The sequence below is a fragment of the Clarias gariepinus genome, chromosome 13 (genome assembly GCF_024256425.1).
Source record: "Clarias gariepinus isolate MV-2021 ecotype Netherlands chromosome 13, CGAR_prim_01v2, whole genome shotgun sequence".
NCBI classification, from domain to species: Eukaryota; Metazoa; Chordata; class Actinopteri; order Siluriformes; family Clariidae; genus Clarias; species Clarias gariepinus.
The window spans coordinates 12,333,622-12,346,173 of NC_071112.1; the positions used below are offsets into that span (position 1 = coordinate 12,333,622).

At 40.1% G+C, this 12,552-nt stretch overlaps 1 protein-coding gene across 10 annotated transcripts in view; it reads left to right on the plus strand.

Moving 5' to 3' along the window:
- meis2a (Meis homeobox 2a) overlaps positions 1 to 12,552 on the plus strand; it is a 69,936-nt gene that overhangs the window by 5,190 nt on the left and 52,194 nt on the right. For 5 of the 10 annotated variants that reach the window (XM_053509439.1, XM_053509438.1, XM_053509440.1 and 2 more), the window contains 4 exons: positions 308 to 358; positions 901 to 951; positions 1,501 to 1,650; positions 8,343 to 8,499. In XM_053509439.1, the coding sequence (XP_053365414.1) occupies positions 308 to 358; positions 901 to 951; positions 1,501 to 1,650; positions 8,343 to 8,499 (409 nt within the window). The remainder of the gene's footprint in view (positions 1 to 307; positions 359 to 900; positions 952 to 1,500; positions 1,651 to 8,342; positions 8,500 to 12,552) is intronic. The other 5 variants (XM_053509447.1, XM_053509444.1, XM_053509446.1 and 2 more) reach the window with 1 other exon arrangement.

Sequence of the window (12,552 nt, forward strand, 5' to 3'; positions counted from 1 at the left end):
TAAAAATAATGTAAAAGAAAAAAAAATATCCCCGACTAAAAGGTAACACGGGATAGAACTGAATTAATCATGGAGCAAGTGTAGAACCATATGATATTTTTTCTTTATTATATTGCATGGATTTGCACCGCACTGGTGAACCAGTTTTACAATAAAATAGTGCATGTTATGTGATCATGATCTTGTAAAATAATTAACAGTCGACAGCTGGCAACTTGGTGTCTACTATGAAAATTAGTGTTTAATATGTTTATTTATTTTAAAGTCAACGCTGGCATGCAATTAATTGTGATTCTAATGATTATAGGTTCGCGCGGAAAAACCTTTATTTTCTTCAAATCCAGAGCTGGACAATTTGGTAAGCTCGTCTCGTGAACTGTTATTGTTTTCTAGTTAGCCGTTTGTTTGCTGATGTGGTGAAGAGTCCCCTAGCTATTTATGTGCAGGTTAGCAAAGTAAATACGAGGGGGATTTTGATTCAAAAGCACAACCCTGATGCTGGACAGCTTTCTTTGAAGTGAATAAGAGGGAAGCTCCAAGAGGTCTCGAGTGGCAGAGCATTAGGCTACCACAGGAGGCCGTGAAGGAAATCACTGATTATGCGCCACGACTCCACACTGATTCTACCAAAAGCCTAATCACGATTATCTGAAGTGGAGTGTAATTTGCTGCTATAGACTGTTGCCCTCATATCAAGAACTCAGACGTTTAACAGTGAACGAGGGCATAGCACAGCATACTCATGCATTTGGAATTATTATCTTTAATTTATTAGGACTTTATTAAGATTATTGTGTTAGTATAATTTTCGCACAGTTAGCCTAATAAAATTGTTATTATTAAAACAATAATGCATATTTAGTTTAGAGAAAAACATAATATATTTTTCTATTTTCGCAGATGATACAGGCTATCCAAGTTTTACGGTTTCATCTTTTGGAGTTAGAAAAGGTAATTTCTGCTTTTTTAAATGCATTTGCATTTATAAGCTGACTTCTGATTCGAGCGTTTAATTTAATGTAAATTATTAATTTAGTTTGGTGGACAGTTTTTTTGTTGTTGTTTTTTGTGAGAAAAATATGGTTGTGTCCATACTAAAAAGGCGCAATGTCATATAATAATAATGCTCTATATTATGTTATTTGCAACTTTTAGATGATAAAAAATAATGCACGGCGGCAGATCAAATTCATATTTTAGTCTACAGCCCATATGTTCCTTCTTTTATTAATGCATTTGTTATATTATATTATATTATATTATATTATATTATATTATATTATATTATATTATATTATATTATTTTAACTTGTTGCTGTGGTCCCCATGAGAATAATAAGCGCTGCAACAATATTTCACTATTGTTTCCTTGTCTTGGCGCGAGCGTTGCCCTTACTGGAAGTTATTTTTATATTGCCTGTTAAGTTTTCTCATTCTATTATAAAGGAGAAAAAACGACATTTAAACACTAAAAAATATATCGGTTCCTCTCTGCTTTAGGTGCATGAGCTCTGCGACAATTTTTGCCATCGGTACATCAGTTGCTTGAAAGGAAAAATGCCCATAGATTTGGTCATAGACGAGCGGGACGGCAGCTCAAAATCGGACCACGAGGAGCTTTCGGGATCTTCCACCAATTTAGCCGATCATGTAAGTAACATGGTTTTTATTTTGCCCTCGTCGGTGTTACCGCGTAGGGATAAAGCGCTGGAGTGCCCTTCACTGCCCTGTCCCTATAAAACGGTGCTGTCTAAGCCCAACCGGCTGCTCGAAAATGCCCTGAACTAATATGGAGCCAAGTTGTTATTGTCTGACGCGGTGTCTGAACTTTCCTTCACCTTTTCCTGTGAATAATAGTACGGTCAGAACATAGAGATATTTTCTTGACGCTGGAGTGTTCGTTAGAGTAATGCGCGTATGTACAGCCTATATTTTATATGGAAGGAAGTTTGCTTGGGCCTGCTTGAAGAATCCTGCTGGCCAAAGGGAAGCTGTGTTGTGCATTGTTAGTGTTATTATTTGGATAGTAATGTTGCATGGTTAAATGACATGCGCGGTTGCACAGATAGAGAAATTATTTTTAAACATCGCGCGTGCTTGCCCGAATTATTGCATGATCCAAGAGGGCAAAGTTTAAAAAAAAAAAAAATTGTGTGTGAGTGTGTGTGAACGAGTACATGTTCCCATGGCCACACTGCCCATCAGGTTCATAATGTTTGATCTGCTTCATGGTTTGGCAGCGCTCTTGATGGTAATGTCTTTAATTGTTTTTTATTGATCGCCTTGTGGTTTCCTCTCACGCTCGCGCCCAGTTTACGGCCTTTAGGCTGCGCTATATCCTGACTCCATTTACGTGCACCTGAAGTGTAGTAGCTTTGAATTTGGAAATCGATGTCGTGGTTTAAGCGCGTTTATTTGGCTGTAATAAACGCAGCGCGGTGAGAAATGGTTCGTGGTGTTTGAATGCACCCGCGTTAATGCGTTTTATGCCTTCAGTACAATGAAGCAAAGTAAAGTTGCCGCATCGAGGGAATGCTTAATATGTAGCTATCAGCAGCACCGGCACAAGCCTATTAGCAGCTAAAGCAGATTGTGTGTGTGTGTGTGTGTGTGTGTGTGTGTTGTAAAGTCAGTGCACTGCATCTGTCGGGGTTCAGCGTCATTTCTTTAAATATACTATACACCGCTTACTCGCGGTTGTCTGAGGGAAAAGTCGGAAGAATAGTGAGAGTTCTGGGATGCGATTAAAAAAAAAGCACGATTTGTAAAACTTACTTGGAGAAGAAGAAGAAGAAGTGCAGAAATGAGGCATGCTGCTGTTTAGACTGAGGAGATTAGATAAACTAGCCGCTTTAGCTTCACGGCGGCAGATGGCTGATATACACACACACACTCTCTCTCTCACACACACACACACACACTCACACACGCAGCCTGTGGCACTGGACTACTTATTAAGGATATACTTTTATAATTAGGAACATAGGTTTATAAGACAGATCACTCAGTCTGTGGTCATTTACACCGACCACCTCATTAGCTGTTTTAGTTCTGAGCGATTTATTTCTTTCCTTTGGCACAAGTGACATTTTACAACTCCTAAATTGACCGCTTGGTACTATTAAATCTGAAGTTTTCATTGTGTTAATAAGTTCTTTTTTTTTCTAAGACAGTCATAATACTATAAAACTAGTATATAAGTTCGGTTCGTTTTATAACACGTTCTAATTCTATGTGTAATCTAGGCCTATTTTGGTATGCTAATATAAACACTGATTAGCATGCATAATTTGTGAGTAAGATATAATTCTTTAATCTGAGCACAATTATATATATATATATATATATATATATATATATATATATAAAACAAAATTAATAGTTAATTAATAATAATAATAATAATAATAATAACAACACGCGGACCATTTTAAATAAACTTAAAAAAAAGTACCTAATTTTTTTCTTTATTTATTAAGTTTATTTAAAATGGTCCGCGTGTTATTATTATTATTATTATTATTATTATTCACCTCTTTTTTTAACTGATAATTTTATAGTTAGATATGCTAATTTATTTAGGTAGGATCTCTCACGTCCATTTTTCTTTGCTTTGCTATGCATTTTTAATACGTAGCCCAAGGCTACATCTCATTTGGCAAAAGCTGGTTGCTGGGGATGATGAGGCTCTTCACCATGAAGAAGACAGCCCGTTCTATTAGTCGCACGCCTTCTGCAGCTCTCTCGCTCTCCCATCTACCTGACACAGGCACTAATAAGCACACTATTTTTCACACCGCAGCCCTGCACTATTGTTCTGCTCAGTGAATTGTAGTGTTGTTAGCACAGATAAGGGCCCATGTTAATTTCTTCAGCTTGCTTTCTGTTACTGTCCACTCTCTAAACCACCCTGAGCTACCTTCCTAGTGCCCGAACTTGGTTTCGCACAAGAAAAAGTAATGTAGTCTGTTCTACAGCGTACGTGAAAAGCAAATCCCCGTGAAAGGGGTAAGCCGTCTCCATCAGTATTCTGACTGCTGCTATCAGTCACCAGACTTTGTGTTTTAATTAATACAATGTAATTCCACTCTTCTGTATAATACGTCTAATTAATATGGATGAAATGCACTAATGCTTGCTAAGTATAATCTGTGCTAATTAATTTGTCTTTCTGTCTGCTGCTAAAATTTCTTTATTATTATTATTAGTAGTAGTAGTAGTAGTATTTTCCATTGCTCCTGAATTTATTTCATTACTAGTGTGTAGTTAGAGATTGCTGTATAGAAAAATATTTTGTTAAAGTGTTTTTTTGCCACTTAGATATTCACTTGTGCTTGTCAGTTCCTCTGTGGTCGTAGTATGTCTCAACCCTGAAAACAACTCCTTTCACATTCCTTAACATCTGCATTTTCCTCATGTGTACTGGAGTGAATTATGTGTGGAGCAATAATATTTCAGCTTATCTCATGCAGTGAATTCCAATCAATTCATAAATCAATTAAAAGTGCCATACCTCTCTTTTATGGATGCTATTTACATGGTCCTTGCTCTGTGATCGACTACTTCAGGCCTCTGTGTTTGCATACATATAGCCTACAGGGCTTCTAAAGCCACTGAACCGTGCATTTACTTAGTTCTGGGGGTCTCCTAAATTAAGCAGCACGCGCAGACGTACTCCGATAGGATTTCCCCTTTCAAGTAACATGTTGCACGATAGCATTCACCACCCCTCACAATTGTTTTGTGATGGGATGATGTCTGGCTCTACATATCCTATTTGATTAGTGTTAGAGAGCTCAGGCCTGTTGGCAGGCCTCCCCTATGAGAAGAGAGGGTTGCGTTTAACTTGTTGCTGTGTAACCTAGAATGCTACAGTCTCCTGCTTTTCAAAGAGCTGTGTGTGTGTGCAGTATAAACAATTTCTACAGGATTGCAAATCACTCCCTAAACTGTTGTTTTAAAATTCATGCTTATTATTGTGTAATTTAAAATTGCTTCTGTTAATGAGTATGGCTTTTGGTTTGGTGTTTGCACATTTAGCTTCAAATCACTGAATCTGTAGACTTGATCTAACGTTTATAGTCGAGTTTATCGATGGCTCAGATGAAGACCATGCAAATAGTCTCTAATGAACTATTAGCTGTCAATTATTTGATGTTGAATTGATACTTTATTTTTATATGTGGCAGATAATTGATGGTCTTGTAAATACACCATGGTTGCAGTCAACCAGTTCTTTAACATCTTTTAAAGCACCTATGTAATTATGTGTTAAATTCTACAAAAGCTTGCTAGGGGTTTTATGCGTAAGATGCATTTGGAAATGTCAGGACCGGAGGATTTATGGGGTGATATGTTTCGTGTGTGTCAGCATGCTCGGTGATGTAGTTGTGATTTCTTTCAGCAATAGCGTGCGTCCTTTAACATAGCACTCGCGGTTCTCAGCCTGTCTCCTGTCTCTACATGCATTTTTCTGTAAGTACACCAGGTTTCCTAGGAATCGCCTCACAGTCCAGTGACAGTGCTAAATCATTTTTATTTGAAATTTTAAGGGATATTGGGAGAAAATGGTGGGGGAAAGCCTGCAGAGTGAGTTGATAGGCAGGGCAGGTGTGTGTCAGGGAAAAACAGCAGATAGCGACGGTATCAGACGTTCTCCTGCGGCCTGTGCCTCTACAAGCTTTCCCCCATATTGTCTCCAGCTTTTATATTAATTACATGTTGCATTATCAGCTATGAGTCGGTAACCCTGGCAAATAGAAAAGGCCGCCCCCAGAGACGGGCCGTCCTTGTATCTTATTTTCCATCTACTCCTATTGTGCTGCACCTCTGTGTTTGCTGGCTGCTGCACTTCTCCTCCTGGTAACAGTGATCTTTAACACAATTAGGGAAAAGCATGGAGTGAACCACGTTTGACTCCTAATTATCCCAAACTACAGGGAATAGTCACATGAGCAGATTTTTTTTCTCTAAAAGATGGAGGGGTGGGGGTGGGGGGTGTACCGTAGTGAGATTGACGAGGGCCGTTTGGGTGATGCTTTCACTCTCTCTTGCTCTCTCTTCTTTTTTTTTTTTTTTACAGCTTGTTTGAACTTTAATGGACTCTGGGGAGTCCTGACAACTGTTTTGTTGTGTTTCGAAGCCTGTATCTGTCGAGCAGCCCTCTGACTGTGGCACAAACAGAGAGAGAGAGAGAGAGAGAGAGAGACCACTGCATTATTTATACCAGGGGAAAAAGACTGTTGCTTTAGTTCCAGAGATGAATGAAGAAAGTTAACGCTGCTTTGTATGACTGTTGTGATATTGGTTGTGTTTTTCAGGACACGCATGGAGGAAATGTGTCTGTCTTGTTTGTTTGGGTAAAAGACCATGTGCTGTCTGTGTATTGAAAACTGTTTCGTGCGCTGCTTGTTGTCTTCCTTAATTTAGTGATTTAAAACAGGACCAAGATCCTCGACTCTGTTGAACTCTTAATTATGAAAGCATCATGATGCACAATTTAGCAAAGTGTGCTTGTTGAACTCTTTAGTTATTTAGAAAATGTAACGTCTCAGTTGTTTATGCAACTGACGTTGCATGGTTTGGAGCGTATTTTTGAGGCCTGTCTTGCCGACAGTGGGTGTTTCACCATGAGGAAGTGGAACCCAGTCATTTTCTTTCCTTAAAACAACAAGGTCCATTCTAAGTACATAAGTCTGGCTCAGCTGAACTACGTTGATTTTTTTTTTCAGCCTTTACTGTCTCTCCCTTTTTTTTTTTCCATTTTATGGGATTTGCTCTTGAGACATGATGGAAATATTATGACCAAATGAATGCCATTTTTCCTGCTGGGATGTTGCTGAGAATGTCTGAAAGGGTGACTTAGAATAAAGCCAACAATTGTAGAACAGTTGCATAAAGAAAATTATGAGAATTAGATAGAATTTTAGTTTTTTGTCTTTTATGAGCAAAATGCGGCTGCAATAGATGGTTTCGCGTCTTTTGTAAAAGTCTGAGCACTTCCAGGCTAACAGCCGATGTGCCAAAACCCTGGCATGCACAGGGTGATGTACAGTGCAGCTAGAAAACAACATGAGGAACTGCTGGTCAAACAAACACCTTAGCTCTTCTCTCTGTATGTGTTTCACATTTGTGCAGTCAGCTAGACACACGCTTGATCACTCTCAGATTAAGAGTTCAGCTGCGACTATAATGAGCTTACACCACATGGCAGCTCTGTATCTGCAGACACTTTACAGAAATGTTTTTATTGCTGAAGAGTATGTATCTCTAGGGCTGCGTGTGCATGCAAAGGAGTGACACATGGGATAAAAGCGAGCAGAAGAGTGGGCTGAGGTTTGCGGGAAGCCTTGATGCAGGCCCGAGTTTGTTTGGCTTGGGTTCTTTTCAAGCGGGCTGCTCTGTGGCGCGCAGAAACGAAGTCAGACTAGCTCTCTGACTGTTTAGTTCATGCACTGCAGGTGATGTGTTGGCTGCAAATTAATCCGTGTGATGTTTTTGTGTGTGTGTGTGTGCGTGTGTGTATAGTGTCGGTGTATGTGTGTGTGGATGGGGTGACGTGGTCAGCTAGTCCTTCCCCGGTTTGAGTGGCAGAGGAAATTCCACCTCTGGCCTGCCTTCGTTTTTGTACAGATAAAGCTTTTCCTGTACAGTACAAATCCTGTTTCCCTGTGCCGAGCACTCAGGCAATGAGAACGACCAGGAAGGGTGAGAAGGAGAGGCCACTCAGAAATGACAAACTCGCCATTTTACTCATTCCTCCACCTCTCACTGTGTGTATGTGTCTGTGCATCTTTGTCCAGTCTTGGCAGATTAGAGAAAGACCTCCTCTCATATCTTATTTTCGCTTCTGTCAGTGCTAAAGATAGATGACGCTCGTGGTGTACATTGACTTTTTAGCCCTATATATTTCTCACTTGACACGGAAGTCTCAATTGATTACGGTATAAACTAACTTGACATTTTTCCGCCACATGTGTTTAGACAGTTCTTCTGAGCTTGCTCAGGCTACGACGCTACATTAAATACAGTAGTGATGGACTCTTAGGCTGTAATTAAGCTGTTAGGCTTGTAGTGTTTGGAGTGTGTGCCTGCCAGGGTAGGACAGAAGTAAATATCAGCACGGAGCTGTCGTTTTGGCGCGTTTGTCTGAGCTCGGTGCTTGTCGAGAGCAAAGGAGAGCTAAAACAGGCAGACCAGAGATCCGTACAGCACTCCAGAGTCTCACTCATGTCCCTCTCACATTTCCAGTGTGTTCATGTGGTTTTTCTCTCTCCCTCTCTCTCTCTCTCTTCTTTCCTTCTCCATTCATTCCTGTGCTCTGCTCCTGGTTTGCGGTTTGGATGGGGAACGTGGATGGATGGATCCCTTCTCTCGGACCCCAGAACCCAGCTTCCTGGAGAGACCACGATGACGCCACCTCTACACACTCGGCAGGCACGCCAGGGCCCTCCAGCGGAGGACATGCCTCACAGAGCGGAGACAACAGCAGCGAACAAGGTGTGCAGCACATCAATGTATATATATATATATATATATATATAGTGTGAAGGATAAACACAAATACATAACAGCATGCATATAGGCTTGTTAATTAGTTATTAAAAAATATATATGGATATACTTTATATAACTAATTAAACACAATCACATGTATATGCTATTTACACAAATACAAAGCTGTTAATTTACAAGCTGTTTTTTTTTATATTAATAAATAAGTGAAAGGTGATTAATCCTAAACAGTTTAAAATAAGGCCAGAGTATTAATTTGATTTCCTCATGATGAATTTTTTAGCGTTTTAAAGGATCACGTTCATTCTGGATTTTATTTACTTCGACTGCTTTAATAATTTATATTCATAATTATGGGATTTACTAGAAAATAAATTTTAACACTTAGCATTTACACCCACTCAGCCGCACAGCAACAGTACACATCCACGAACTAGAGCGTGTAAGAAGCTTGAACCTGTAACTGTTCTGAAGCACAGTGTAACCCTTATGATTAATTGCATTTTTCTGCCAGCTCTTAGTAACGTGTAAAACATATTAACTCTGCTTAGCTCAGGAGGAGTAACAGACACGCTTGTGTTTTCATTAAGCACTGGACTGCCAGAGTCAGAGCGAGCATTCAGATGACTTTATAGCTGCTCTTTCCTCCTGTCTTACACATTGCACTCAACCTAAACGCCAGCACTAACTGGATATAAACAGTTCTCTTTTCGTCTGTTCTTCATCTTAAAAAGTGTTTTTTTAAAAACTCTTTCTAGAAACTTCTAGCAATTTAATGTTTTAAACAACCAATCACTCCTTGTCAGCGTTGGTCAGCTGTCTGGCGTTCACACAGAATTTTATCACACACGTCCGAGATCTTTACGGAGCCCGACACCAATTTCACATCCGATCACAGTCAGTGACAGGTGGGCACGATATTGATAGACTTCTTCTACTTCTTCAGTACAGTGTAGTGTCCGGAGGGATGACCGGTTTAAAATCGACCCCAAACCACAGTGCCATGTTCACTACAGCTCTTTGTGGTTCTCCCGTGTCAGGAGCTGTTTCATCACTCCTTAACCGTCTTGCTCATCAATGATGCAGCTTTAACATGTTTACCACATACTTCTGGAGGAACGGCTAATACTGCACCACCATCAGGAGTTAATCAGATATGTCTAAACATTGCACTTTTATATATACCGTCATATGGCTAAGTGTTCAGCACAGGTCTTGTAAGCTAATAAGCGAATATATCAGAATGCAAATAGCATAGTGCTGTAATGTAAGAGCAAATATTGGTCTTCCTATTTTTTTTTTTTCTCAGGCAGGGCAGGGAAGGGAGCAGGGAAAGGAAAAGCAAAGAGGAGGAGAGAAATGCACTGCCTATTGATTATCTTACACACATAAGTACAAGTGACCTGTAATCCACAGAGCACTTATCGACTCTCGTGCACCAGATCCAGTAACGGCTGATCGATAAAGGCCAAGATGGCTGCAGTACAGTGTAAAGTGCTCAGGCCAGACTCGACCCAGCCGAGCCCAAAGGCACTTCAGCATGAAAGCACACCTTCTTTTCTTCTGAATAATAGAAAAAAAGGAGAAAAAGAGAGCGAGGGGGGGGTGGGTGAGAGAGGAGAGGGCAGCTGATTTACTGCTCTAATGAGGCTGTCCCTGCAGCCAGTTGTTTTGTGTGAGGCTCGCTATGACCTTTCGCTCTGCTCAGGAGCCCTGCCGCCTCATTTTTCACATTCTTGCAATTACGTTAACGCTTGAAGCACTCACTGACTCCCAGCTCCTGCCCGGGCCTGGCTGGACGTAGCTCCACTGCACTAAACGGCTCCGGCTGCTTCCCAACGGCCCGTGCTGCTCATCAGTGAACTGAAGAGTTTCCACACTCCACTGAAAACAGGCCGATTGTGGATTAGCAGAATGAAAGTAAAGAGAAATAGAGAGGAGAAAAAAAAAAGAAATGAAATATGTTCATTTAAAAAAAAAAGGCTGTAAAACTGTAAAAAAAAAAGCACTTAGTTCTTAGGAATGGGTAAAGATGATACTGTAGAGGCTGACAAGTAGATGCTCCAATGCTTCTTTGACATCTGGATTATTTCCATCAAACATTCGTCAATTTAATGAAGAGTGTATATTTCAGTTTAGACACAGTTCACACAATAATGGGCAAAAAATTTAGGGATTACAATAAAAAAAAAAAGACATTTTAGATTTCCAACAAAACTAATTGTTACAGAAAAAAACTGTTAGTGAGTTAGTAAAAATAGAAAAAATTTAATATTCACTAAAAAGAAGGATGCTTGCTGTTAGGGATTACTTGCTGAATCAGAGGCGAGTGTGACAGTTAAAATAGTAAGTAGTAATGCTTACAGAAGCTTACAGGAAAGCTAAAAATGCACCTGAGCCTACTGATCATTTTTTAAAGATAATCGTGAATCGTTCTGTTTTAGTTTAATGGCATTTACTGCTTTTTATAGAAGTTTTTTTTAATAGAATTTTTTATTGCATTATTTGTCATGGAGTCTTTACTTTTGCACAGTACTGTATAATTCATACACACACACACACACACACACACACACTATGCATGTCCATGAAGGAGGATAGCTAACGAATTTGATATTCTCTGGTTGTAATCAGTTCCTCTGTGTGCTATACAATATTTTAAACATAATTTCATTATTTTTTTTTTAAAGAAAAAAATGATAATAACTTGATTTTAGGGCCACCCGCTGACTCGCTTGCTTTCTGCTCGCTCTCCTGAGCAGGGAAAGATATGAAACAGATTAAAGTAGCCTAAAAGTTTAGTTTTTCTATTCAGAGTAATTGCCATTAACTCGTTCATTCGTTCTGAACATTTCTGGGAAAAGTTACCAGAAATTTACTTTTCCTTTAGTTCAGATCTTCACTTTGCTGTAGCAGGAAATCAGTTTATAGCCTCAACCTCTTGAAAGCACCAGCCAGCCAGTTTCTACTGTAGTTTTTAGATATAAATAAATAAACATAAATAGAAGCACACTTTGCTGATTTCTTTTCAGCAATTGTGCATCCCTGATGACACGGCGAGAGCACGGAGTGTAGAAGCGATGTGTGGGTGCACGATTCCACTTGGGCCACTGAGTGCGTGGCAGGCCTCTCCTGGCCTAAGGCCCCTCTCAGCAGGGTCAAAGTTTCTTATAAGTTGTTATTCCTGATGAGGGCACAACTCCCAGCGTGAAAAGGGCCTGTTGACTCGGCCTGTTTCTGGATATAGAGTGCACTTGCCCTGTTTTCTTTCGCATCGTGCATACAGGGTCTGTGCCACAGAATGTAAGAGGGCAGAAAAAGAAGAGGAAAACACAGAAAGGATTCCAGCTTCATTAAAAATCAAGATGGAGACCGTGTTGTGTGTTTGTTGTTGCCCCTGGCTCACAGTGAAATCTGTTAGGTGTGTGTGTGTGTGTGTGTGTGTGTGTGTGTAGAGGTGGTGGGGGGGGGCGGGATTGGGAGTTGCTGTCTGTCTCTCCTTGCTTGTTAGGAGTATAATTTAGAGGAATAATTAAAACCGAATACTGCCCCATAAACAAAAGATAAACTATAAAGTGGCAACATTGCCTGCTGTTTCATGGCCGTCACTCCCAGCTGTTGGAGGACTGATGGTTTTTACACAGTGCCCAGGCTCAGTACAGCCCAGTGGTCCAGCAAAGACAACAGCCCTGATCATGGTGTGCAATACCCTGCTAGGGCAATAGACACTCTCTTCTGCACAAAAGGGCTTTAGATGGAACAGGTGACTGGAGAACAGCTTACATTTGAGATTCCTGGCCGTTGAGTTGTATGTCCATAAGCAAGACAGTGTCCTGAAGAACAATGAGTATGGATGGGCTGGTGGTGGTGGTGGTGGTGCTGGGGGAAACAACATAGCGGATACTTTCAGACTCCCATTAGCATAAAACTGAGTAAATTATTCATGATGAATGCTTAATCTTAAGGGAAAGCTCTAGTTAATGTAGATAGTGCTCTGAGAGTGTGTTTCTTGCTGGATTCAGCATTCACAGGCGCTTA